Source organism: Podarcis liolepis (assembly GCF_965112155.1).
Source record: "Podarcis liolepis genome assembly, chromosome: 6".
Taxonomy (NCBI): Eukaryota; Metazoa; Chordata; class Lepidosauria; order Squamata; family Lacertidae; genus Podarcis; species Podarcis liolepis.
Genome location: NC_139559.1, coordinates 19,133,021 through 19,145,942, shown reverse-complemented (window position 1 = coordinate 19,145,942; position 12,922 = coordinate 19,133,021). Strand labels below are relative to the sequence as shown.

General features: G+C 46.4%; 1 protein-coding gene across 4 annotated transcripts in view; it reads right to left on the bottom strand.

The window, feature by feature from the left end:
- The window catches only part of RIPOR3 (RIPOR family member 3), a 105,894-nt gene that overhangs the window by 9,801 nt on the left and 83,171 nt on the right, over positions 1-12,922 (bottom strand). For all 4 annotated transcript variants that reach the window (XR_014527283.1, XR_014527284.1, XR_014527285.1 and 1 more), the window contains exons 13-18: positions 11,343-11,957; positions 10,717-10,856; positions 9,753-9,891; positions 5,714-5,849; positions 4,014-4,175; positions 1,177-1,335 (exon numbers count right to left, since the gene is read on the bottom strand). Coding sequence is in view for 1 of the 4 variants with exons in the window: in XM_083508000.1 (XP_083364126.1) it covers positions 1,177-1,335; positions 4,014-4,175; positions 5,714-5,849; positions 9,753-9,891; positions 10,717-10,856; positions 11,343-11,957 (1,351 nt within the window). In the remaining 3 variants the exon portion in view is untranslated. The remainder of the gene's footprint in view (positions 1-1,176; positions 1,336-4,013; positions 4,176-5,713; positions 5,850-9,752; positions 9,892-10,716; positions 10,857-11,342; positions 11,958-12,922) is intronic.

Sequence of the window (12,922 nt, the reverse complement as noted above, 5' to 3'; positions counted from 1 at the left end):
AGGAACACCTTCTCAACAAATTTGGGGGGTATGCAGGGAGAGGAAGTCCCATCGCTAGGTTGGCAGGAGCTGGGACAGAGCAACAGGAGCTCACCCCTTGCGTGGATTCGAACCGCTGACCTTCCAATTGGCAAGCCCAAGAGGCTCAGGGGTTTAGACCACAGCACCACCCGTGTGCCACTAAGAGTTACCTGCAAGGCTACCAATTTGAATGAGCGCTTGGTAAAGTGCCCCCTGGTGGGCCCTGAAAGAATTGCCTACCAGTTGCAGACAGCAACAGCAGCACTCATATCACTGTGTTGCTCTAGGTCAGCGGTTCTCAACCTGCAAGTCCCCAGATGTTGTTGGACTACAACTCCCATCATCCCTGAACAATGGCCTTTCTAACTAGGGGTGATGGGAGTTGTAGTTCAACAACATCTGGGGACCCACAGGTTGAGACAGGCTGCTCTAGGTAGGCAAACTAAGGCCAAGGAGCTGGATCCGGCCCAATCGCCTTCTAAATCCAGCCCGCAGATGGTCCAGGAATCAGCGTGTTTTTACATGAGTAGAATGTGTGCTTTTATTTAAAATGCATCTCTGGGTTATTTGTGGGGCATAGGAATCCATTCATTTCCCCTCTCAAAAAAAAAATACTCCGGCCCCCACAAGGTCAGAGGGACAGTGGGCCGGCCTCCTGCTGAAAACGTTTGCTGACCCCTGATCTAGGTCAGCCGTCCTCAGCTGAGTGCCCTCCAGAGGTTTTGGACTACAACTTCTATCAGTTCCAAACAATGGAGTTGTAGTCCAAAATATCCAGAGGACACCAGGTTGGGGAAGAGACTGTTGTGAGAAATCAAAATGGTGGCACACTAGAACAATCTTCAGTTGTTTCCAGGAAGTGCAAATAGCCAGCACTTATCCTATGAACACTGCTGAACAGGGGCCACCACACCAAAAGCCCTGCTCCGAGTTGCCCCGGTGCAGCTTCTGATAGTCTTGGGACTTGAAAGTGAAACTCTCCTACAGAACACAGTGACCTGCTGGGTACAGCTCTAGGGACAGGACAGTCTCTCAAGTAGCTATCATTTCAACATGCAACAGCCAGTGGTGGGCCTTGGAGATTCACCCTATATAGTAACTCCTAACCTGCAAGACACCTGACCAAATCTCAAATCTCACCAGCCATTCATTTACCTTCTTTAGCAAATCTGGCCAGGTGTTTTTCCAAATTGTTCACATGGTGCTTCTCCAGGTAGCTGTAAAACTGGAATAATGTCACTGATTCAGCTGGGAGATCCGTCGAGGGAAAGAGCAGCCTGCCTCCAACTATCTGCTCCAGGAACACCTGCAAAACTGAAAGGGGGTGCATAGAAATGAGGCGTGGGATGTTTTAAACAAAATAAACATGAGGCAAGCAGTTCTATCTAGAGATGGCCAGGGCTTGGATATTTGAATTTCCTCCTATACATTGGAAGATAAGAAGAGCCTTGCTGGATCAAAACAAAGGTGCATCTAGATCAATATTTTGTGCGTAACCACTATTGCCTAAACACTTTCAAGCCCATCCTCATTGCATTCAGAACTAAACAATAATGCTGTGTTGTTGTTGTTTAAGAAAGTTGAAATTGTGAATGTAGTAAATGCTGGACCCAATATTCCTTTCTCCACTTGTGATCATGGCATCATACAATGCACAAAGGTAGGAAGCCAAATAACAAAGACCATTTTACTTAGAGGGCACAGTCTTAGCATGGCTGCTAGAATAACTGTACACAGGACAGGAGTCCCAGTGTAATTCATGGAAGGCATGCAGCAGCAGCAGCAGCAGCAGATGGTGGTGTTGCTTAGTACCCACAGGGCACAACTACAGTTATACCTCATGTTACGTTGCTTCATGTTACGTTTTTTCAGGCTGCATCCCATGGCAACCCGGAAGTACCAGAAAGGGTAACTTCCGGGTTTCGCCACTAGTGCATGCACAGTAGCGCTAAATTGTGCTTTGTGCATGTGCACAAGCTCCAAATCACACCGCGCACCTGCGCAAATACAGCGCTTCAGGTTGCGGGCTTTTCACGTTGCAAACGGGCCTCCAGAACGGATCCTGTTTGCAACCAGAGGTACCACTGTATTCACCACCTAAGCATAGGGGGGGACATCTTTATGCATAAGTCAGAAGGTGCCAGATTTCAGCCTCAGGCAGAAATCCCAAGCTCAGTCACTTGCATGCAAATGCTAAGCAAAAAGAATTAAAAGATGAAAAACACCAGCCCTCTTAATTTGAAATATCTGAGCGAAAAACATATGGTTTGGGTAAGTGATGTAATTTTCAGGATTTGGAATCAGCATCGAGGTGCTTTTTTCTCTATACAATCGTGAATTCACATACACAACTGCAAGAAGAAGAAAAACTATGGCATGAAATTGCAGAAGGAGAGCCTGCAACCATCGCTGCCCTTCTTCAATCCACTTCAGTCAAATGAATTTTTGGGATGCCAGAGGAGGTGGCGGCTCTAATTCAGGGCTGGATCACCTGAGGCCATTCAGGTGGTGCTGGGCTGCAACCATTCTAGTGAGCTCCGACCATTGGTCATGCTGGCTAGGACTGATGGGAATTGGAGTCCAGTAAAATCTGAAGGGCTGCAGATTCCCCACCTCTGCTCTAATGCTCCATTGGCTACAGCAGGAATAGGGGAACCTGTCTCACCCCAGTGTGTTGCTAGACTACAATCCCCATCATCCCTGGACATTGTCCTTGCTGACACAGGCTGATGGGAGTTGGAGTCCAACGACATTTGGAGGGCCACAGGTTAGCCAGCCTTTGCTTACAGGACGGGTCTAAGCTACATCATGCAGCATTACCAGCTAAGTGACTACTAGGGCCATGGATCAGAAAGTCCTGGGTTCAAATGTCCCCTCTGCCAGGTAGCTTTTTATAGGTGACTCACCCAACAGCCAGAGTTCCACTATCTGTAGTGAAGCTGTAATATTGAGGAATCCTGGAGACAGTAATACTGAACAGGATTATTGTAAGGATTGCTGAGCTAATATACATAAAGGGCTTTGAACAGCCACGGGGCAAGTTATAAATGCTGAAGAATTATTATTACACAGATTACATGCACAAATACAAGATGGGGGACACCTGGCTTGAGAGCAGTACATGTGAAAAGGATCTAGGAGTCTTGGTTGACCATAAACTTGACATGAGCCAACAGTGTGACGCGGCAGCTAAAAAAGCCAATGCAATTCTGGGCTGCATCAATAGGAGTATAGCATCTAGATCAAGGGAAGTAATAGTGCCACTGTATTCTGCTCTGGTCAGACCTCACCTGGAGTACTGTGTCCAGTTCTGGGCACCACAATTCAAGAAGGACACTGACAAACTGGAACGTGTCCAGAGGAGGGCAACCAAAATGGTCAAAGGCCTGGAAACGATGCTTTATGAGGAACGGCTAAGGGAGCTGGGCATGTTTAGCCTGGAGAAGAGGAGGTTAAGGGGTGATATGATAGCCATGTTCAAATATATAAAAGGATGTCACATAGAGGAGGGAGAAAGGTTGTTTTCTGCTGCTCCAGAGAAGCGGACACGGAGCAATGGATCCAAACTACAAGAAAGAAGATTCCACCTAAACATTAGGAAGAACTTCCTGACAGTAAGAGCTGTTTGACAGTGGAATTTGCTGCCAAGGAGTGTGGTGGAGTCTCCTACTTTGGAGGTCTTTAAGCAGAGGCTTGACAACCATATGTCAGGAGTGCTCTGATGGTGTTTCCTGCTTGGCAGGGGGTTGGACTCGATGGCCCTTGTGGTCTCTTCCAACTCTATGATTCTATGATTCTATGATTCTACATTTTTATAAATGAACACATTTTCCTTTTAACCAGTCAGTGGATATTTTAATCATTGCACCGCTTTGGATTAACTGAAATACAAAACTGCTGCCAAGTTTTAAAAGTGATCAACACTGGGCAATCACAAGCAAAGGCACAAATACAATCGTACATCTCAGGCACCCGGGGTAGACAGGTATTACCTTTTTCTATGTGTCCTTGATAGTTCTCTTTCGTTTTGAACATCAGTATGTATTTCAAAGGGTTCCAAAATCTCTCCGCCGGACAAAATAAAATGCTCCCCCGCTCAGTGCACTCACTCCAAATCTTCAGGCAGCGCTTCTGCTTTTTAGCTTTTTGAATGACTGCAAAAAAATAATAATAATATGAATGTCAGCAAGGGGCCTGAAACTCATTTGCAACTTAAAAGTGAAATACCAGATGGAATGCCTTTTCTGCAGTGGCTCCCTCCAGTGGCATAGTGTGGGGGTGCAGGAGGGCCGGCCGCACCAGGCGCAACATCTGGGGGGGGGGGCGCGCTCGCACTCGCAGCTCTCTGCCCCTACTAAAATCCACGGGTTAGGGGGCGCAAATTACTTGCCTTGCCCCGGGTGCTGACAACCCACGCTACGCCACTGGCTCCCTCATCTGTGGGATGCTCTCCCCAAGGAGGTTTACCGTCATTATACACCTTTTGGCACCAGGCAAAAATGTTCCAATGCCCTTTTAAAATCGGGGAGGGGGCTGCTATTGGGTTGTTGTTGTTTATTTTGAATATGTATTTTGTGATTTTTTTATTTTGATTTTATCCTGTGAAATGCCCTGAGACCTACAGGTATAGGGCGGTGTGTGTATATGTATATGTATATGTATATGTATATGTATATGTATATGTATATGTATATGTATATGTATCATCATCATTTTTAATTTGTATACCGCCTTTCTATCTTACAATACTCAAGGCGGTTTACAAGCTGAAGAAACAAAAAATGTACATCTTATAACTAATGCAATACAAAAATGTGATAATAAAACATAACTTTAAAATAGGCAGCCTACATCAAAATAGTAACATTCAGCAATCAATTAGAATAGTATAAAATAATAATAACATATAAAACTTAAACATATGTATATGTATATAAAATAATAAGCCTAAATTGAGCCTGTGCTAATCAGTATACACGCCAAAAGGACATATACACAGACAGGGATACGTAGACGGATGCATACGTCACCAAATCACTCCACTAGCATTTAACTAATCTCAATAAAAGCTTGATCCCAAGCTCCCAGATCAATATCTGCCGTCTTGAGAGTTTGAGTCACATATGACGTGCAAAGGTATGCGGGGCAGGGCATGATATGTCCAATGCGGACTTTTTGTTTTGCACGCAAGTGAGAGCTGTGAGGCCATTAGAAGTAGAAGATCTATTTGAAGGAGTGGCACTTGGTTAAGGAAGGAATTTGAGAACCTGTGGCTCTCCAGGTGTTGCTGGACTCCAACTCCCATCAGCCCTGTCAACATGGCCAATGGCCTGGAATGATGGGAGCTGTAGTCCATCAGGGAGGTTGAGAGATGGGGGGAGTGAGAATGGGTGTGTGCTATACATCTAAGAACAGATGCACAGATCGCGTAGGAATGCATTTGCTGGTGTTGGTGTCCAGCTGTGCACATGCGGGTATGTGAATTGGGATGTGTGTGAGAAACCGTGTGGGGTTATTCCACCCACTTTTGCTTTGATCCCACTGGCTCCTTGAACGTTAGCCACAAGCGAATGCAGCCCTTGGTCATAACAGGTCCTCCATCCCCACCCCCTGCTAAACAGGGGCTGAAAAACAGAGGATTCCTGGGAGTGTCTGTTCCACACCTTAAAGTTTTGGACATCTCATAACTTACTCTCTTCCACAGAAGTCAGGTTCCGCGGCACAGGAGCAGCCAGAGCAGAGATTATTTCCAGAACATGTTTCTGTTGTGACACCTCTTCCAAAAGGCTCTGCTGGACAATTGGAGCTAAGTTTGGCAGGACAAGTTTCTGGAAGCAAAAGGAGAGAGCAGTGAAGAGGCTACTGCTCAGGGTTGTATACTAAGCAATGAAGCAGCCAAGTTCATCTGCACATGATCCAAAACTTCCCCAGGGCCATCAGGGAGAACATCTGCCTCCCACCTCTGCGGCTGGGACACACATTGTCAAATGCAACCCAACAGCTGTGAGTTAATTGCACTCCGCTGAGCATGGATATGAATAAAGCCACTTCCTTCCTTTTGAAATTACTGTGTTGTTGTAGTGCATGCCGATAAGCAGTTGCCAATATTATGGACCACAGAGAAATGCGCAAAGAGGACTCTTGCAATACCGCAGCTCTTGGGCTGCAATTAAGGCTTTTCCATTCATTTCGCATTTACAGGTGAATCTAACAAATCTGCATTTTTCCAAAACAATATGAGAACCGTAACAAACACAGCTATCCTTCTAAATTTGCACTTATCCGACTTCTGCAATGCAATTCTACATCCAACCAATGTTTGCAAAAATTTGGTGAAAGTGTGGATATAAAAATTGAAAACATAGGTGAAAATAACACACAAGGATGCATTAAATTTGGGGAAATTGCTTGCAGAAATGTGTATATAACTCAAAGCTGCATATAAAAATGTGATTATTAGAAGAAAACAATTTGCAAACTGCCATGCAAATGGAGAGAACTGAATCTTAAGACTGGAAAAATGAGAAACTGAGGGAACTGGAACTGACAGATCACTCCATTCTCAGTTGCAATCCAAAGCTGTAAAGCCGAGTGCAAACAAGATACGTCCTCGTGCGAACATTCCTGTAAAAGGACCTATGCACAGCAGAAACTGACACAGAAACCCCAACACTGGCAACAAACATCTTGGAAAACATGCAAAGTATATAAGCACACTCATTAGTGAGCTAAGATTGGCTCAATATTAAGTTGACACAAATGAATGGGTTTACTATTGGAGCCTTGTTCTAACTTCCCACCCCCATACCCATGTGATTAATAACTGAATGAGGATGGGGAGCAAGACTGTAACACTGGCCCTACCCCCGTCTGGGATGCTCTGCCCCCAGATTTACAGCTGAAAGTAATGAGTTCTCACCAAAAGGCATTTCCTTGTAGTATCTCAACAGACATTGTAATGGAGCATTGAACATCTGCTGACTGAGAATGGTTCTTAGCCAGAAGATCTGTTCATGAGTAAGCATTAACAGAACCTTTGGGAGTCTAAGGCTTCGGGGTTCTTCCAAAAATCGTTCTCTCTCTCTCTCTCTCCTATGTGAATTGTGCTCTTCCCACTCCTGACTGCTACTACTGTATAAGGATGATCAGCATGAAAGAAGGAACAGCTGGCTGCCCTGTTCTCAGATACAGCACAGCCAGCAATCAATGGAGCTGGAAGGGGCCTACTTGCTGAGAGATATAGCCAGGCCAGCAGCAGAGACTTTTTGGAAGTCAGCCTGTGCCAGAGTTACCGTATTTTTCGCCCTATAGGATGCACCGGTCCATAGGACGCATCTAGATTGGGGGGGGGAATAAAGGGGGGGAATTATTTTTTTCCCCAGGCGCGGGGCTGGGGCGGGGGAAGCCCGAGCTTCCCCCTCCCCCAGCCCCCAGAATGGGACCCAGAGCGATGCCGAAGCTGCGTGCAGCTTTGGCATCGCTCTGGGAGCTTGCAGGGCTGGAGGAGGGGAGTTTGCGGGGCTGGCGACGGGGAGGAGCAGGCTTCTCCCCCCCCCCCGCCAGCCTTCTAGCCAAGTCGGGGGACAGCGGGAAAGGCACGCTGCGCCTCCCGCTGTCCCCGAGCTTGTGGGGCTGGCGGTGGGGCTCTGCTGAAGCCTGGAGAGGAGAGGCGTCGGTGCGCACCGACCCCTCTCGCTCTCCAGGCTTCAGGAAAAGCCTGCATTCGCCCCATAGGGCGCACACACATTTCCCCTTCATTTTTGGAGGGGGAAAAGTGCGTCCTATAGGGTGAAAAATACGGTACCTGGGACCTCACAATCATCACAGTGCTTTCTTGTTCAGCTCTGCACTGGGTAGTCATGTCCCCAGGGAAGTCAACATCTGGAAGTGCCTTCAAAGGCTTCCTGAGAATTTCTGCTCAGGCCCTGGAAACATAACTATCTGTTGCAAACAGTCTGACGAGCATGTATTAGGAAAGCAGATTTAAAAGGGGATGGGTATCTGTTTTGTTTTTACCAGAGCGCCAAATAAGAGCTGGACCACCTTCCTGTGGGAACAGCTGCCCTGGCATGAGAAAACACCCAGGCAAACCTTTCTTTAAATATTTGGATATTCATTATGTGAATCAGTGTGGCACTCTCAGAAGCAAGGAGAAGGTCATAGCTCAGAGAAAGAAGCTCTGAAGGTCCCACATACAACCACCTGAATCTCCACTTAACAGGGTCAGGCAGCAGCAGCTGGGAAAGACTGCTGAGATTTCCATTCCACCTTAAGAAGCAGACGCATGGAACTGTTGCGTGTCACATGTCTGTTTACATTCCAGCACAGCTTGCTGGAACTTCCATTGTGTGTTGCTTTTGCTTTTCCCGTTTCTCTCTGAAAAGACGAGAGAGATGACATGTTTCTTTGTCCTGATTTATGATTAATAAATCTGTAGTTGTAGTATGCTTCCACAAGCCTCACGCCTATTCTGTGTGCGCAGTTTGAGCTGCTGATAGTGTGCCCTGGCTTTGAAGCCTGGGTCGCTGATTTACGTTGGAGCAGAGGTGATGGGTCTTCGCAGTGGGACGCCAGGAAGGAGACAGCCCAGCTGGAGCTAGCCAGCTGGCCTCCTGGCCCTCTGCATGTCGACAAAGACCCCTTGGCTGAAATCCTGAAGAGCTGCTGCCAATGAGACTGGGCCAGAGGTAGCCCTTTCGATGTGGCGATGCTCTTTAGAAGTTGTTGGACTCCAACTTTCATCACCCCAACCAGCATGGTCAGTAGTCAGGAATGGTGGCAGTTGTGGTCCATCATGCTGGTTATCCCTGGAATGGACAATACCGGGCTAGATGGACCAGTGGTCCGAACTAGCATAAAGGCTGCTTCATCAGATGCATCAGATGTTCAAAAGATGCAGGGATAGGGCTGCCAGCCAACCTGAAAAATACCCAGGGTTGTCCGGCCCTGTTGTCATCAGATGAGAAAAGGTAAAGTCAGAGTTCCAATTACACAAAAAAGTCAGACTTCCAATGTATGCACAAGACGGCCATTACTTCCCTGTCTTGTTAGTGGACTTCCCGAGAAACATCTTTTTGGGAAAGTGGATGCTGGCCTGGGTGGATCTTTGATCTAATCTAGCAGAGCTTCTTCTTACACATGAGTCACAGGGATGCAGCAATCTGTCGATTTTGGTTTCTCCCAGTCTCTTTTTCCCAGCCTTAAGTTCAGTTCTCTACATTTCCACATCAGGTTGTGATTTTTTAAAAAAGTTCTCACAAAGCATTTTTTTAAAGTGAGAATTTCTCCTAATTCGTATGCAACAATACACATTTTTGCAAAGTGGATATTCCCGTTTGTATAAGTTATCTTCCCCAATATGTACATTTTCATACACACGTTGCCTTAGTATATGCATTCCTGAACACATGCCTTGGAGACCTACAAGGCAAAATTTGGAAAAGTGAGAATTTCAAAGGATGGCTCTGTTTGGGTATGCATATTGATTCAGAGAATGCGAATCAGGTAGGTTCGCCTTTGAATGAGAACTAACTTGAGTTTCTCCCGCCAATCCCAACTCATGACAAACGGTTCAAACATTTGCTGATTGTGCTCATTAAAACAATACAATCTTCTCTCCAAAGACCGACTGTCCTGAGTCTCCCATTCCGTGAGATTAATCATAGTAATAAGACTCCAATTCCCCCCTTTTTAAAAAAGAAAAGAGAAAGCAATCAAACACAATTCCCCACCTGCAGAAGAGCTCTGCAGAACTGCAGGTGAACTTCCAGAAGTGTATCTAGGTCATCACTGCCTGTGGTTAACTCCTTCTTTTCTTTTTTGGTATCATAGCTCAGGGATGGAAGTGTGGCTTTGTTGTAGCTGCTGGTGCTAAGGACAAGGATAAGGAAGCAAATAATTAATAGAATGAAAATAAAGCAGGGCAGCAGGGGGATGGGTGGTGAACCAAGCCCTATCTTGCTGAGGAAATATGGTCAATGCTTCCTCTGGGTTTATGATCCGGGATCAGATTCCAGTGATACAAAGGAATTCAGTGAAAGGAAAATAAGAACAGAACATCAGAAGAAAGCTGGTGTGTAATTATAATAATAATTTATTATTTGTTTCCCCAGCCACTCTGGGCGGCTTCCAACAAAAGATTAAAAATACATTAAAATACATAAAAATAAATTAAAATGTCAGACATTAAAAACTGCCTTCAGATGTCTTCTAAACGTCAGATAGTTGTTATCTCTTTGGCATCCGATGGGAGGGCGTTCCACAGGACAGGTGCCACTACCAAAAAGGCCCTCTGCCTGGTTCCCTGTAGCTTTGCTTCTCACGGTGAAGGAGCCACCAGAAGGCCCTCGGCGCTGGACATCAGTGTCCAGGCAGAACGGTGGGGGTGGAGATGCTCCTTCAGGTATACTGGGCCAAGGCCGTTCAGATCAGTTCATCAATCCATCCACTCTAGCACCTTGATTGTCAAGAGTGGTCAACCAGAAGCTTCTGGGAAGCTATCAGAGTAGCACATTTGGTAGATGAGCAGTTGGTAGAGCATGAAGGCTCCCTCGACTCAATACTATAGGCAGCATAATTATTTAATCTTGCCCTGTTGGGCCATCACTCTTCTTCTCACAGTCTTCTAACCTCTCAGAGGCAGGGCTGTGCATATATAGCATTTCTGCAGATAGGGAAAGAAGGTTGGAAATTTACCTGGTACTGCGGGTCCTTACACTCCCGAGAGATGATAGTTCATCCGCACTGCCATCAGCATTGAGGAAGTCAAAGCTTTCCAGCACTGTCTCAACCATCAAGCTCTCCACAGAGGAGTGTTTCAGTTGGTACTTTTTCGGCTGTTGGAAAATGCAAAATGAGTTGCATTTCCTTTTCAGTAGAAACCCTTTTCATCCCCGTGGGCTATCAGTAGCACAGATATCGCCAGTGAATATTCCAGCACCACCACCCTGATTTCCCAAACTCCCATTAGCCCCAACCCACCATGGCCAATGGTCAGGGATGATGGGAGTTATAGTCCAATAAGAAGAGAAGAGTTTGGATTTGATATCCCGCTTTATCACTACCCGAAGGAGTCTCAGAGCGGCTAACATTCTCCTTTCCCCAGATTACGAGTCTATCGCTCTTAACCACTACACCACACTGGCTTTCAATAATATCTTGAAAGCCAGATTCCCCAGACCTGCTTTAGGGTGCCTTTCTCTAGGAACATTTTCACCCCTGTGCATGGTTCAGGCATAATCCATATGTCTGCGCAAACGTTCTTGCCATCTTTGGGAATGGAAAGGATAAGTACCGAGAGCTAAAACTTGACAATTCTTTACCTTTAATTTGCCCCGGATGCAGAAAAGCTGGTATTCCAATTCCTCCAGTTGGATAGGGCTCGGATGCTGGGATTTCAACAAAAGCAACACTTCCTGAAGCGTCTTCTCAATCGACTTAGTCCTTCTACCACCTCTGACATCAGAATTGCCTCTCGATCCTCTTCGACCAGCAGAGAGGACCTTCCTTTGCTGTACTAAATGGTGACTCCTGTCCCGGATGGTAGACTTGCTCCTCACTTTCTCCTGATCAAGTGGGTGTGTTGGTGTGGCGAGAGCGGGGTCAGCATGGGTCGTCTCTTGTAGGATGTCTAGAGTCCTGCGGCTGGGAGTTTGGCACAGCAGTAGGTCCTGCTGCTCTCCTGCCACACAAGCATCTTGTAGGATAGTCAGTGGCATGGGCAGCGCCCTCTGATTCGAAGGTGGCGTCACGTTCCTGCTTTCTGCCCCTTTCGGGTCTTCTGAGCTGAACGAGCTGCCTTCTGTTGTCTCTGTAAGGCTGTGGCTGGTGCTCCTCAGACTCATGTCGAAATCGCAGTCAGCCAAGTAGCTCAGGATGCAGGGATCTCGGGCCTCGTCCCTGATATCTGCTTGTTTTTTCCCTTGCTGCAAAACAGACTGAGGCAAAGAGAGAGGTGGTATTACGCAATTAGTGCCTTTCTACAGAACATAGTAAGCGCAGCTCCTAAAAGGAACCTGCGACCTTCCAGACATTGATGAATCTCAACTCTCATCATCTCTGAACAATGGCTATACTGAGCAAATCTGTCAACTTCATTTTCTCTCAGTTTCTCATTTTTCCAATGTTAAGTTCAGTTCTCCTCTCTAGAGGGCTAAGCTCTCCCCCCACCGTGTCCCTCAATTGAAAACTACCCATCCAGGGAGGGATTCAACTAACTTGTCGTGCATGTGGAATGAGGTTCTCTTGTGCAATGGGACTTCCTCCCCCCTCTCCTCCCCCCCTCCACGTTCCCTAAATCTGCTCTGGAGTATTGGGGGAGCATGGGCAGAGGACCGGGTGAGGTGGGGAACATCTCATTGCTCAACTGGCCCTCATCCCCTGTACACATGCCCCACTTAGCACTACAGGCAATGCCCCATTTATTCATGTTCAAGACATGCACAATTGCACTTGTATGCATTGCAGCAAACCTGGAAGTGGCACAGAAAAGGGCAGAAACGACCCTAAAAGAGCACGAAAATGGCAAAAATGGTGCAAAAACAGTGCCCAGCAATCCCACAAGCCTTTGTACAGACGTTTAAGGCCTGTGGAGAGTTGGAATTTGAGCAAGAAGGGAGTGGTTGTGGTGGAGTTTGGTGAATTTTTTTGTTTTCCCCCGTCGGGGTTTTGTTTTTGAAAGGGGTTTTGTTTTTCAGAGGTTTAGAGGGTGTTTTCAGGCTTTTGCAGTGGTGTTCCCAACATACACCATTTCACTTAAAGGTGGGCCTCAGAACGTAACCCCCATGTAAATGTACATTGAATTCCACCCATTGTTTTTCAATCTTTCCGCTTCACCAGAAACTTCTTCAGCTCCTTGAAGGCCCTTGGTGTTTTACATCTTCATTTCATTAATTAGCAACAG